We start from the raw sequence: 15,794 nt of genomic DNA, 5'->3' as shown, positions 1-15,794 counted from the left end.
TGTTTAAACCCTCCAAAGGAGGAGCCTCCACCACATTTTGGGTCAGAGAGTTCTACCCCTGAACAGCTCTCACAGTTAAGAAGTTCATCCTAAAGTTCAGGTGGAATCTCCTTTCCTGTAGTTTGAAGCCAAACTGACAAATTTCATTACTAATTTTATTCAGTCACATATTATAACATAAAGTGTCAAAGCAAGTTGTGAAAAAAAAAACCCTACATGATGTGGCAAATCTGAGATCATTTTTGAATTTAGAACACCAAATTCCTAAAAATGTATTTAAAAAAAGTATTATGATCCTCCATTTGTAGACCTGTGGATGGTCTTTGGGCTCTTTTATCCATTTTCTCTCCGAAGAGTTCAAGGCAATATAAGAAGTCCTCTTCAATGTTAGTTAGGTTAGCCTGAGAGGTAGTGACTGGCTCAAGATTGTGCGGTGAATTTCACTGGAATTTGAACTATGGTTCAGCGTGTGTCATAATATCCTATGGAGGCTGAACAGTGAGGGTGCCTTGAGCCTTGAGAATTCAAGCTCTTTCCCGCAAAATCTGTCCCTTCCAGACTTCTAAGGTTCATGTTCCTCTCTATGGCCACATTCAAGAGGAACATTCAGACTGAGACCTAAAAGTTTCTGATTAAGTTTCTCACATTCCATAAGTATGGGTAGGAATTAAACAACAACACTTCTGTTTACATATGCTAATAAAATGATCTCTGAGCAAATGTAACATTGTCTACTGTAGCCTAATAATTCAAAGACAGTCTTGTTTGGTCTGCAATTTGACAAGTTCCCAATATGTTGGGCCACGGCACCCATTACCACAAGTGGAAGTTACTCTAGATTATCCAGGTTTCAGAAGAAAAAAATATGCAAGAGTGGGAAAAATAATATTTTTTTCCAGTAAACTTCCAGCAGCTAATGTCCTAACTGGTGATATGGAGAGTCATCATCTAACCATTTTGATCACAGTGGATAGGCAAAAACAGCACATTCGGGGTATAAAATGGAAATGGAAATGCACCATTTGAACAAATGAAATTATGTCCTCTCTAATAACATATATGTATACTTTTCCTGTTCTCTGGCAGGTACGGGTTACTGTCTTTCCCGCTAAGACGGTGGCATTGTATAAAGGGGTTCCTTGGTGGATCATCTTAGTAGCCATCCTTGCTGGATTATTGATGCTCGCTTTGTTGGTCTTTTTACTATGGAAGGTGAGTTATTTTACGAATGTGCTGGTTAATATTTGTACACATATTGTTTGAAATCTGCAAACACATAATATTATAAAAATATTATTTTTGCAGATTGAAAAAGACCACTAATAGTTCAGTGTAGGGCAGAGATGAGCCAAAGTGTGCCCTCAAGGGTCCATTGTTTCTTTTCATTAAAAATTCCTTGCATACTCTCTAGGAAGCTTGATAGGCAATTCTATAAAGTTTTCAGTTCTGCCTTCTCTGGGATATTTTAGACAGAGTAGTCTAAAATCTCTGTCAACCTGGAAGTAAGCCGGAAATTGGAAAACTGCCTCTCGTGACAATGTAACAGCTCAGAGGAGGCTCCAAACGTAGTTACATTTCCCTGCTCTAGGGATGTGAGAGCATTTTTGATCCCCACCAAAAGAAAACAGGTAACACAATTCAGAACTGAGAGGGCTAATGAGGGTTGGGACTTTCCATGTATGTGGACAAATGGGGCCCTAGTCCTCAGAGGTTGCCCATCCTTTGTTTAGGGATATACGTTTTAAAGTAAATGCTAAGAAATCCTAAATATTTGGGCTGGAAGGTACCAAATGGTAATTTTAAACTCACTTTGTTGTTGTTACCATAGTTGTTGTCATCATGAACCAGAGCAAGGACGGGGATTGTATTGTATTGGACTACAAGTCCTAGCGTACCTAGATAGCACAGCCAGTGATAACAATGCTGGGAGATTGCTTTCGAAAAACATCTTGAAGATCGCATGATTCCCACACCTGATTAAAGATTCATATTTACTTGGAATTGTAGCAAAATAATAATTTGGAAAACTTCCAAAGTGGATTTGAGGATGGCACAGCAGACAGTGGAGAAAGGAGTCCATTCTATCAGCAGGACCCATTGAATTTCTGGACAGACACTTTTGGATGTAAACCCATATATGTGTGAAATGTTAAATGATGAAATCTAAGTGTTCACATATAGCCTCTATTTGCATGGCTATAAAGGCCAAGATGTTGAAATGGGCAAACATCATAAAGGAGACTGTCTCCAGCTAGGTTTCATTAGGTCTATGTATATCACTTAGTCAAACTCTCTCTCTCTCTCTCTCTCTCTCTCTCTCTCTCTCTCTCTCTCTCACACACACACACACACACACACACACACACAATTTTCCCATGTGAAGATGCCTGTTGGGATTCTTACAATACTCAGCATTTTTCCCTCTTCCTACCTTAGTGTGCATGCAGCTGTCAAGACATTATAAGGTTCCAGTGCTTCAATCCCTCTTAAGTATTTCAAGTTATTTAAGTCCTGGACCTTGGCTTGCCTGAAATAAAAGAGATATAGAGCCTTTAAGGATTTTTTTTGTCCACAGATACTTTAATTTTTTTACAGCGATCAATATAGTGGTTGGATCATTGATCAGGTTGATGTAATATAAAGTTCTACCAGATGGAGCTCTGTCATATCTCCACTCCAACTCAATCTTTGCCTGCTGCATCCCCCAATGGAGCTATTTATTGTCTGGTTTACAGCAGGGTGGAAGCAGCATAGAAGAATCCAGCTTCATTCCCATGATGGAACACATAATGACCAAGACTTTCAGAGGTCTCAGAGATTGACATAATTGTTGTGTGTCAGCTATAGCGACATAACTAAATGCTTCTCTGCTAGTGTCCCTTTACTTTCCACCTGTCAGTAAAAATGGTCATATTGAGGAGAGGCTGCAACAGGTAAAAGGAAGTTTGGAGTGGAGAATGTAGTCATTGTGAAAGATTGGTTGAGAGGTCAGACCTTTATAACAATAACAACAATCACAATTGACCCAAAGATAAATAATAATAGTAGTATGGGTTGCTGTGAGTTTTCCGGACTGCCTGGCCATGTTCCAGAAGCATTCTCTCCTGAGGTTTCACCCACATCTATGACAGGCATCCTCAGAGGTTGTGAGGACTGTTGGAAACTAGGCAAGTGAGGTTTAATATCTGTGGAATGTCCAGGGTGGGAGAGAGAACACTTGTCTGTCTGAGGCAGGCTGAAATCCACAAGCATGTGGACAATTTCAACAGAAAAGAGGTAACAATGAAAATGAACAAAATTTGGCTACTAGTATTAAAAAACTCTAGAATCAGGACATTAAATAAAGAGCAACACTCAGAAAACAGGGGGATTCCAGACAGGGAACAATCAGGGCCAGCTAACACCTCCCAACAAAGGAGTCCCCCAGGAAGGAAGCAGCCAGGCTTTGAAGCTGCTAGGCTATTCAGTGCTAATCAAGGTAGCCAATTGCAACAACCACACCTGCCTCAAACAGAGAAGAGTTCTTTCTTCCACCCTGGACATTCCACAGGTGTAGATGTGGGTGAAACATCAGGAGAGAATGCTTCTTAAACATGGCCATACAGTCTGGAAAACTCACAGCAATCCAGTGATTCCAGCCATGAAAGCCTTTGACAACACACTCATAGCATGTCAGCACATATTTATGCACACACACTTTTTCATTCCATCTCTCTTTATAATACCAAAATTGGATTCTCAGAATAATGTCTATACTAGTATAGACAGCAGATAGACAATGAGTTCAAGTGTGCTGTTCCCATGTACTGAATATAGTTGTCAAACACTCAAAAATGGTTGTACACCTGCTGATAACGAATGCATAATCTATGTAACTGAAAGCTTAAAGCAGGTAAGAAGGTAATCAGGTATGGAAGAATCCTGATGAAAACTTGTTAACTTGGGAATGTTACCTTAAAGTTGTGAAATAATTGGAAAAACATTTTAAAATGTAAATGTAAAGCCATCTGGTTCACCCTTTTATTTTTTGTTTTTCCCATTAGTCCATAATATTGACTAAAATGCCTTGCTTCCTTATAGTGTGGTTTCTTCAAGAGAGATAAGAAAGATCATTATGATGCCAAATATCACAAGGCTGAGATCCATGCTCAGCCATCTGATAAAGAGAGGCTTACTTCTGATGCGTAGTATTGATCTACTTCTGTAATTGGTAATTGATCAGTTTTTTGTTTGGATTTGTTAGCTGTGGGACATGCTTTTGGTTGCGGTGGCTAATGACTAGAAGCTTGCTGCATCTGTTCCATTAATTGCCTCGTTTTGGAAATGTCAATTTTTGCTTGCTTGCATTGTTTATAATAATCCCCTTTCTCAAAGCACGAGGACGCAAATTCTTTTGTCAATTCTTTTCTTCGTTAAAATATTGCCTATTTGTGCATTCTTCCTTGATGCTCTGAAAGTTTTTTACATAAAGTTGCCACTTAGATCCTGAATGCAGAAGGGAAGTGATCCAGAAAGCAAATGATACCCATAGGCAGTGGTTCTCAACCTGTGGGTCCTCAGATGTTTTGGCCTTCAGCTCCCAGAAATCCTAACAACTGTCTGGGATTTATGGGAGTTGTAGGCCAAAACACCTGGGGGCCCACAGGTTGAGAACCACTGCTAGGGTCTTTTTAAAACATACTATAGAAAAGGAAAGAATAATAAATGTTGCCAAATTGGTAGTTGCTTTTAAGTCTTCCAAGGATTCTAAGGATCATTTCCCCATCAAAAAAGTAATCAATATCAGATAAGATTTGGTGTAGCACTGCCTGCCAAAGACTACCAGTCAGAATCTACAAATTGCAGGGAAGCATGTCTTCAACTGTGATATGCAGAAAGTAGGCAGAATCTATTGGTAGATCTCAAGGTGATTTGCAATAGGGCAAAGATTTCTGTCCTCCAGTGATCTCATATAATTTAGCATTTCACAGATGAAAACAGACACGTGTCACCAAGCGACATCAGAGTGAGGACAAAATGATAAAAGTAGTGATGAGGAAGAGCAAACAAGCCAGGAGAGGCTGCAGTAGTCTGCTTTTGCTCAAGTCTTCTGAGAAGGGCTAGATCCCCCCAGTTGAGATAATTCAGCACGCACTACTTTTTAAAATTTGAACTCAATTTTCAGCAATGGAAGTTATGTGAGGACAAAAGGGGAAAGTGCTGAGAGAGAAACCAAAACATTCAAAGCCAGCTGAAAAAGTGGGACTGCAGAGAATTATTCAAACTTGCCCCTACCAAATCAGACAGTTATGGGGTATAGGATGGGATTTGTGCGTAGTTTGATAAGGTACCAGGACTCTTTAGCAGAGAAGCCTAACAGTCTTGTAAAACTACAATTCCCATGATTTCATAGTATCAAGCCATTTCAGTGAAAATGGTGTCAGACTGCTTCATTGCACACTGTTGATGCAGCCTTGGCTATATAAAATGTTTTAATATGTGAGGCTAAAATAGTCTTTGAGGCTCTCTAGTACAATTTATTTGTATGATAAAATTAAAGAAGAAGGGAAGTACCTGATTAGGGAATGAACACCGTGACTGAGTTAACATTTACTTTCATATTGTGGTTCTGAAGCAAGAACTTCTCCTAGTGTTCACTGTGAAGAAAGCTTTTGCTCAGATTGACTTTAATGAGAAATAACTGGTTGGTACACATGCTTGAAACAGCAACCTTAAAAACATGTACCTTGTTTTCATACCAGTAGTCAATGAAATCATTTTAGACAATAAGTTTAAACCTGCCTATGGGATCTCCCAACACTTGTTGATGGGAGGCCATGCTTCTTATCATTTATACTAGGCAAGGGCAAACTTCAGCTCTCCAGGTGTTTTGGACTCTGGCTGGCTGTTAGGAATTGTGGGAGTTGAAGTCCAAAACACCTGGAGGGACAAAGTTTACCCTTACCTGAAATATACTCATTTATAAGTCTTATCTCATGTGTAAGTCGAAGTCAGGTTTTGAATTTTATGAATTTCAGTTTGACCTGTGGTTAAGTCAAAGGTCGTTCCCTGTAGAGCAGAAAGAGTGAATGCAGTCCTACCAAGATGATGCCTCCATTTCCTTTTCTGCATATTTACAAAGGCCAGAAGCGGCACCATGTCAAAAATTGCAGAAAGGGGTTGTTACTTCTTTTAAGTTTTCCCAGGATAAACAATTGCCTTCTGCCACTCTACTCATAAAAGGGGATGGTTCCTTTTTTTGGTAAGAGTTAAGTTGCAGTACTCACGTTGATCTGTGGATATGTTGACCCAGGATTTGGGATTGATTTAAAAAATAATAATATCTAGACTTATACATGAATGCACAGGGTAGGTCAACAAAAGCATGAAATAAACAAAAATGTCTGTACTAGTTAAGTTAGTAGCCATTGTGACCACAATCAAACAAAGAGTTAAATCTGCAGTCCCAGGAACAAGCTTATTGAACTCAGTGGCATTTACAGTCACAGCTAGCGTGTATAGATTTAAATTGTAAATCAATCCAGATTGTGGCCTACATATGTAATCAACAATTTTTAATCAGCCAGCAGCTTCAATAGGGCATGAACGATAACTATTGAGGTTTTTATTTTATTATAAACACACCGATGTTCAGATGTTAAATAGCTTTATTAACCACTAATGCATGTCAGAAGCCTTTACTGCAGTTGCTGTCTTTCCCAGTTAAAGGCTGATATTGATTCTCAATTTCTGTGGGAAGTTTACCTGGGGGGGGGGGGGATCACAGTTATTTTTCATATGCTTGATAATGTATTCCTCATCTGAAGCCTCGCTACTGCATGATACTTTGTGCTCCTGCAAAACCTGACCTGACATATGTCAAAGTATTCAATCTGCTTGGTAGATTGCCAAGATAGCAAATTTCATTACCTGCATTATGTCTGGAGAGGCTAACAGGTTAAAATCTAAGGGAAGAATGACAAATCCAGGGGTGACCTGAGCCCTGCTGATGTAACTGAGGGTCCAAGGAATGATCTGTGGCAGTGGTTCTCAACGTGTGGGTCCTCTGATGTTTTGATCTTCAACTCTCAGAAATCCTAACAGCTAGTAAACTGGCTGGGATTTCTGGGAGTTGTAGGCCAAAACACCAGGGGACAAACAGGTAGAGAACTACTGATCTGGGGGATACACTTACAGGTGTAGAGAGAACATGTAGATGCCACTATTTCATTCCTGGAGCATTAAAAGCAGTGTTAGAATGCAGAAGGAACAGCATTTTGGTTACAGACCCACAAACACAGAAGGATGGCTTCCTTTTTGATACATTTCTCCAAGAAATCTTCAATTTCCTGAGCTCCTATTAGCACTGCCTCTGTAGCAAGGATGGGAAAAGTGCACCCTTGGACCACATGGGACCACCGGGTTGTTTTGGGTGGCCCTAAGGGTAAAAATGATTTTTTTTTTAAATCAAGGAACAGGACTATACAGGGTTACTGGAGTTGTGTGAGCCTATGTGAGCATTCACACCTCGATCATTCTTTTACCCCCTACATATAAGCCGAATATAGGACTAATGGTGGTTTGATTTGGGACTACCAGGATTGTTTTTATAATTAAGAAGGACATTGATATTGATCTATTAATCCAAAATCTAAAGCTCTCCTTGAACTTTACTGGATAAGATGTATCACCATCTTAGCTCAAAAATCAATTTCTCTCTGTATGTCTGAAAGATCTAACATTAATGGAAATTTTCTGCTTGGGATGCACTGTTTGCTGTTGCTTGGCGCCATATTTGAGCTTTCACATCTTGCATCTTCTTCTCTCTTTAAGGGATACCATTTACCTTCTGTTAGTGGAAGGACAAATTGGCATGTACTAAAATATGTGTTTCTTTCCCTTCCCTTCCTTCAGTGTGGATTTTTCCAGCGTTCCAGGTACGATGACAGCATCCCCCGCTACCATGCTGTAAGAATTCGAAAAGAGGAAAGGCAGATCAAAGATGGAAAACCGAAAGTGAAAAAACAATGGATCACAAAGTGGAGTGAGAATGAAAGCTATTCCTAGGAAAACTCCACACTCTTCCGGCACCAAAAAAACTCAAATGGCCTTTAAAGTGTCATTGATTCAAACAGTGGATTGATTGAGAAAGACTAGTGTACAGAATTGGCTGCCCTTTTTTTGTAGATATTTTAACATTTATTTCAAAGCTTTTTGTTTTGTTTTACAGATCTAAATGTTAAGCCTGACTAAACGGATCTACTTGTCTTATTTAAAGCCCCCACTTTTAAAAAAAACAGGTTTGATGTCCAGAAAGTGAGAGAGGTGCGTGCAGGAGGAGTAAAATGAAAGCCCTAACATTTCTTTTTGTGGAATAGACCTGCACAGGGCCTCCCAAGTAGTGGATCTGTTTTCTCTCAGCTCATTTTTTGTATCCAGAACCCTGGATGTTTATTATCTGCTTGTTGAGATCCCCATTCCTCCTCCATTATTTGCAAATCATACATAATATCAGCCAGTGGACTTCAGAGAAAGAAAAACAGCTCACCCATGGCCAGCAGAGTGAAACTGAGTATATGTCCTCAGTGGTTTTTGGCTGCAGTCAAAAGAGAAATGGAACAACTTGACTCTTCACATGGCTCAGCGGAGCCCCCTGCCAGAGAATGAACTATGTCATATGTCTAGTCTTTCTGAATCTCCTATTACGTTTTCATTCAACCTGTCTAACGTTCCTGAATCCAGTGCTGATCCCCACTCCAGCCTATATACAAGATCATGAGAAATATAGGAATGTTCCTATATTTCAATTTGCTGATTACTGTTATTTGAATGTGGCAAGGGAAAACAGTTTAGCTCAAGTTGTGTTTTTTTTATGGTTGGGAGTAATATCTTACTATGAGCTGCTTCAGGTTTATTTGAAAAATTATTTTGGGATTCCCGCTTGACAGAATTTTAAGAGCTCTCTTTCCTTTCCCAATTAGACTGCCTTAGAGACAAGATTTGCATTTCCTCACCTTCTAAGAGGTCTGTTTATTTGAGGAAGTGTTATTGTCAATGAATGTCTAAAATGGAAAGCAGGTTTCCAAATCAGTCCGATTGTCTTCCTGACTGATATCCCAATTCCAAGCCTGGAGGATGCTCCTAGAAAGCACTCAGGAAAGCTACCTTTTTGGACTGGAGCTCCCAGTAGCCTACAACTACTGTAATCTTTGAAAAGTGGCCTCTCCAAACTCTGATTCTCAGGCACATGGAAGATGGTTGTGGTTATTCAGAGTGAGAGGTATTCTGTACCCAACCAGATTCTGTTATTTCACATTATTCAGATAAAGCCTTGTCACTGAAAACAACCTTGGTGGGGCCTGGCTCAAACTCAGTCTTTGTCTAGGCAGTGGTTCTCAACCCATGGGTTCTCAGGTGTTTTGGCTTACAGCTCCCAGAAATCCCAGCCAGTTTACCAGTGGTTAGGATTTCTGGGAATTGAAGGTCAAAACATCTGGGGTCTCACAGGTTGAGAACCACTGGTCTAGGGTCTTTTTAGGGGAACAAATGGTAGTTTGGATTTTGAAAGGCCAGGGAAAAAGAAAGAAAGAAAAGAAAACCTTATATTTGACCAGAAATTAAGAATTCCCTTAACATATGTACAGCTTTGATGTTTTTGGTGGTGTTTTTTTTCTGTAACAGATGTATATGAGTTCCTCTTAAAAGTATATGGGATGGATCTCAGCTATGGGGCTTTAAATTAAGACTTGATTTACTAGTAGCATTAATCTCCATGGGAACAAAATCAGCCTCGGATCCAATCCCATATTTACAACAGAAAATGCAAATGCATGTGGCTTTGTTTCTAAGTGAAAGGTGCTGAGGTTCAACTTTGTCTGGACATCATACTCACAAGGAAGCCATTATTTTTAATCTATGGATGTATACAGACTAGCTGATGTTTTATAAGTAAAGGTGCCTTGGCAGTCTACATGTATTCAAAGCACTCTTTCCTTTTACGTGTTGTACCAGTCATAGAGTGGGAAAGCAAAGGAGTTAAGCCATTACAACTCCACAACTCATAAAACTATTGCCATTGTATACAGTGGTGTTGATGTATGTTTTTCAGGTGAACATGAGATCTCTAAATCTGCTCATTCCTTCTCTTAAAACTTGTATGTAGCCATGGGAGTTAGTATGATCTTAAATGTGCAATAGGACATGTTTCAATAATGTTTTTAAAATCAGTTTGTGTGAAACTGTTGCTCACACCAAATATACACAGGTCTGTTTTTTTAAAGCTTGAATACTGGTTGTACTTTTTGTATATACTGTAAGTCATTCTTATATATTTATTTTTACTACAAATCTTTGTCTTCAACTAACGGTTAAGCCAAAGATTTTTAAATAGATTTCAAAACTAGTGAGCAATAGCATTTAAATGAGTACAGAATTATTAACAATGCAATCCTCTGGATGTCTACCCAGAAATCAGTCCCACTGAATTGATTGTGACTTAATTCCAGGTATGTGTCTATAGGATTGTAGCCTAAACAGGAACACTTTCTGCCAAATGTGCCAACAATTAAAGCTATGAATTCAATGACTAAAACATTCTAAGAAAGCTGTTCTTTACATATTTCTGATTGTGTAGTAAAGAAGTGTTTTTATCTTCTAAATAACTGTGCACTAATGCATACTTACAGATGTTTTATCTATAGATTTTTTATATGACTAACTTAATGGAAAATAAGGCAAAGTACTCATTGAGGCTGGGGAATGGGAAAGGTTTTCTAAAACTGGCTTTGGACAAGATTTAACTACTGCAGATGTTATAGCACTTGAAAGAAAAAAAATAAGCTCCAAAATGTAACTATGGATCAGTCCAGATCCAATGTTAAGACTACTGAGTAAATGTCCTGAATACCTAAATTTCAGTATAGTTCCATACGCGTTTGCTGTTTAATACTTTGTTACAAGCAAGTATTAAACAGCAAAAGCATATGGGACTATTTGCAGTGTTTTCAAGCTACATCTTTAAAAATATTGGTACTGTTAAAGAATTACAAGTGTGCTGTAACATTTACTGCATATGAAATACAGACAAACCTTACAGCATGTGGATGATATTTGAGAAGGGAAGAAAAACTATGCAAATCTTTAAATATTTACCTTCAGAAACCACGATGCTTGTGCTTTGTGGTAACACTACAAAATGGCATCAGTTGAGATAACTGATTTCTAGGGTTCAGTTTCTGGTTATTAATTTCAGTTTTCTGCATTCCACTTTTTGTTTGACCTAACACGGTATACTAAATCTTGATTGTTTTTAAAGCTGCTTGTTAAATGTGGAAATTGTCTGTCACGTTATTGTTCTAATGCCTGACACCATTGTACACCAAACACTACTGCTTTCTATGTCCACCTCCTCTGATTTGTTTAAATGGAGATTTCACAAAATCACCATGTCAATTCTACCCAATGGTAGGTTGAACCTTATCATTTAAAATCCCTTCTCTGTACTTTGACTTAATCACTTGAAAAGGTAAAACTTTGAAACACTGCTGCATCTCAAAAGAAACAAAGCAAAATACTCATAATTATGACTCTGGTGCCTTGTCAAAAAGAACAAATATATAGGCAGTGTTAAATTAGGATCGGGAATAAGGTCATCTCAAGTCACATCACTGGTATATATTCACTTTTTACACTGACTGTTACTAACATCTCATGTTAAATCATTGCTAAAAATGACCTGTGGAGATTTCTATAAAAGCGTGAAAATAAATTTTGTATTAAAAGCTCTTTCTCTACTGGCAATCATTGTTTACTACTGACATGTTTTTAATTTCTTTAAATGAGGAACAAATATTTGTTTCAGCTACTTTACACATACATTTTACATAGGAAAAACGTAACCAATGCAGGGGCAGTTACATTTATCTGGCATTTACAGTGTACAGGCAACCCCCAAGTTACAAACATGATTTAAATAAGACTCCTAGTTATAAATGGAGGAGATGCAACAGGAAATGAGAGGGAAACTATCCTTGGGAAGGGAAATTAATTCCTAGAAAAGTTATCATGGGGAGAGGGTGGCTCTACTGAAGCTTTATCACCAACCCTTGTTTCCACAACTCAAAAATTTCAAATTTCAAATGTCATAGGATTTTGTTGGTATGTGGCCAAGGGTAGCCCTTGTTAGGACTACCATACAACATTTTCAAAGAAGACAAACAAGTGCATTTGGTTGGTGCTTGAGTATTCTGGGCTCAAAGTCCTGTCTACAGTAACAGACTACTTCCTAAGAGTCTTCCCATATACTCATTTAAGGAAGCATCCTAAGCAAAATTACTTAGACTTGAGTAACAATGTCAGTGGATGTTCTTTAGAAAATGTGTTTAATGAGGGAGCTTAAGACCAATCAACCTTAAGCACAAACCTCAGTATTAAATTTGAATATCTCTTATACAAAATGCTTGGAACCAGAAGTATTTAAGATTTTTGGAAAACTTGTGTTTCCATATACAGTACAACCACCTTGTCTTGTTGTTGTTGTTCATTCGTTCAGTCGTCTCCGACTCTTTGTGACCTCATGGACCAGCCTACGCCAGAGCTCCCTTTCGGCCGTTACCACCCCCAGCTCCCTCAAGGTCAGTCCAGTCACTTCAAGGATGCCATCCATCCATCTTGCCTTTGGTCGGCCCCTCTTCCTTTTGCCTTCCACTTTCCCCAGCATAATTGTCTTCTCTAGGCTTTCCTGTCTCCTCATGATGTGGCCAAACTACTTCAACTTTGTCTCTAGTATCTTTCCCTCCAGTGAGCAGTCGGGTTTTATTTCCTGGAGGATGGACTGGTTGTCCACAAACTGGTTGTCCACCTTGTCTACAAACTTGATATTTGTGGTTTCACTTATCCATGTTCCAAAAAATCTAACACCCCTGAAAGGTTTGCGGGCTTCTTTAGGTCTTCTAATGCAACTGCATGATATCTTTCCTATCCAGTTACAGTCAAAACACTGGATTTTCAATTATTCGTGGTTTCTAGTATCCATGAGAGCCTTGAAATGTATCTCCTATAGATACAGAATTGTAGTATATGTACATAATGAGATATTTTGAAGATGAGATCCAAGTCTAAATATGATTTATTTATGTTTCATATATACACATAGCGTGAAGGTAATTTTATACAATATTTTTAATAATTCTGGGCATGAAGCAGTTTGTGTACATCAGAAAGCAAAGGTGTCACTATTTCAGGCACCCAGTGGACAAATTTGACTTGGGGAATTTCAGATTTTGGAATTTCAGATAAGCGTTTCTCAACCTGTATGAGAAACAAATGGAAAATCAGTCACTTAAAAAATAAAAAGATAAATTAGTGATAAATGCTTTCCTTGGTAAATTTTAACATCAAGTGTCCAAACATACATGCCATTGCATTGCAAGGAGGAAAAATGATGAGACACTTCTACCACCTTTTCATAGTGACTGGCAATGTAATTCCATGCATGATTTTATTCTGCAGTAGGTACCCGTGTGCAATAAAGACACTACTACTAGGAACAACAGGTATGGCCAGTGAAGGCCTTGAGGGAGAAGAGATACACACTCTCACATACAAAGCAGGACAGTGGGGTGCCACCACTGTATATTAAACATTCCTTTGCTGCCGCCAAATATTTATTTGTAACACACACTCTTCACTCTCCAGAGAAGCAGTTCCCAAACTATGTTTAAAATTTAAAATGAATTTAAAAATAAATATTGGTACAAAGCCAACTATTTGATTTACCGTCTCCATAATTTTGAATGACAACTATAGCTCTCAAATATGTTGTTGCCAACTTCACCTTTCAACATTTTATGCCACCTGAACAAGAGTGATTCACACGTAGTCAATTTTTCATGTTGATTTGATGTTTCCTTTTTTAAAAAAAATTTCTTGTAAAGTTTTTGAGATGAAAGACATCTGGGATATTGGGATATTATTCATTAAATATCAAGAATTTTTACTCCAAAAGTAAATGTTATATAGGAAATTGGGAAATGTATTTGAATTAGCATAAAATAATTCAGTATATATATTTTCATTAACCAAATCAAAGATAAGAGTCAGGGTTCCATAGAAAATTAATGTCTTTTGAAGGCTTCCATGACCAAAAAGGTTTGAAAAACACTAGCCTAAGGGATCGGCCACACTGCAAAATTTTAGCAAATTGAGACCATTATGACTGCTGTGACTCCACCCAATTGAACTTTGGGATTAGTAGTTTGTTGTGGCATCAGAGTTTTCTGACAGAGACAAGTAAATATCTCACAAAACCACACAACTCAAGAGTTTTGTAGCATTGCGCCTTGGCAGTTCATGTCATCAAATTGCTTATAACTCTGCACTGTGAACACAGTCATGGTTATGTTAATCTGGAGGATCCCTGGTCAATACTTCGTTGTCACCCACCCAGGTGGACACTTTTGGAATCTGGAGCATTTTTCATTTATTTATTTACCTATTTTCTTATTCCTGGTGGGGACTCAAAGCAGTTCACAACAAAGTAAATGGCAAAATTCAATGCCTTACACATTATAAATACATCAGATAGTTTAAAAAAGCATATAACAATAGATTAAAACTATAAAGCATAAACATAGGATATAATCAGCATAAAAGTTAAAACATTCAACATTGCACCAATCCCAAAGTTATCTTAACTACTTGATCGTCCTCTCCAAATGTTTACTTGAAGTAGTTTTAAGTTGTTTCCTAAACACCAGGAGGGAGAGGGCCAATCTAATCTCGCTGGGGAAGGTGTTCCACAGCTGAGGGGCCACCACCGAGAAGGCTCTGTCTCCTGTCCTTACCAGCCACACCTGCGAGGGCAGAGGGACTGAGAGCCGGGCCTCCTCAGCCGATCTTAATGCTCTAACTGGCTCATAAAGGGAGATGTGTTCGGATAGGTAAGCTGGACCAGATTTCCAGATAAAGGATGCTAACCTGTGCTATCTCCTCTCAAAACTGAAACCAATGTGAGCAAGAATTTACAAGGTGTATGTCTGCACACAGTGAGCACTACGGCCAGGAACTATTTTCTGTCCTTTTGTGATGCGCAATGGGTGGTGGAGGGATCTAGCCCATTCCAGTAAGTGAGGCAGTCCCACTGGTTTCATGCTGTTTTTTTAACCACCCCCCACTATTGCTGGAGCTTTGGGAAAGATGAGGAATAAAGATTGGGGGAACAGGTAGATGGAGAGACATTAAGTATACCTCCCCATAAGTGAAGAAAGGAACAATTGGGAAATCTGGTGAAAGAAAAACAAATCATTGCTCAGATTTTTTCAAAGCAAACAAAGTAATTTTGATGAAATATTCACATACAAAACATGTTCCCAAGTTAGATAATAGTTAACTGAATGAGGGATGGAGGGACAGTTATTTTAAACTGCAAATAACCCAATACAAAGTAGGGAAATAAACCCTAACAACACATGTAAGGAAGGTCAGAAACCACATGATTTTGATCCAATGACAATCAGATTATTAGAATCTGAGGCCCCTTCCACACAACTGAGCCATGTGGACTCAGATAACCCAGTTCAAAACAGATACTGTGGATTTTCGGCCTTGATATTCTGGGTTATATGACTGTGGAAGGGCCCCCAGGTTTTCTGTTTATCCCAGATTATCTGACAGTGGTGACTCATATAATCCAGTTTAAAGCTCCTGGGATATAGGGCCTGTCTGGAAGGGCCCTGAGACTCATTCTTTGCCAAGGAAGTGACACCATTTTATCTGCCAAGGATGAAAAGTTATGCATAGAATTAGGGCAGTCTTGC

General features: G+C 38.6%; 1 protein-coding gene across 3 annotated transcripts in view; it reads left to right on the top strand.

The window, feature by feature from the left end:
* Window positions 1–11,763, top strand: part of ITGA6 (integrin subunit alpha 6) — an 80,477-nt gene extending 68,714 nt beyond the window's left edge. For 2 of the 3 annotated variants that reach the window (XM_060779116.2, XM_060779133.2), the window contains 2 exons: window positions 1,087–1,212; window positions 7,894–11,763. In XM_060779116.2, the coding sequence (XP_060635099.2) occupies window positions 1,087–1,212; window positions 7,894–8,046 (279 nt within the window). In that variant the 3' untranslated portion in view covers window positions 8,047–11,763. Of the gene's footprint in view, window positions 1–1,086; window positions 1,213–4,080; window positions 4,211–7,893 lie in introns of all 3 variants that reach the window. The other variant, XM_060779123.2, reaches the window with a different exon arrangement.
* The last annotated feature ends 4,031 nt before the right edge of the window (window positions 11,764–15,794 follow it).

Source organism: Anolis sagrei, chromosome 1, assembly GCF_037176765.1.
Source record: "Anolis sagrei isolate rAnoSag1 chromosome 1, rAnoSag1.mat, whole genome shotgun sequence".
NCBI classification, from domain to species: domain Eukaryota; kingdom Metazoa; phylum Chordata; class Lepidosauria; order Squamata; family Dactyloidae; genus Anolis; species Anolis sagrei.
This window is presented reverse-complemented; position numbering and strand designations above follow the sequence as displayed.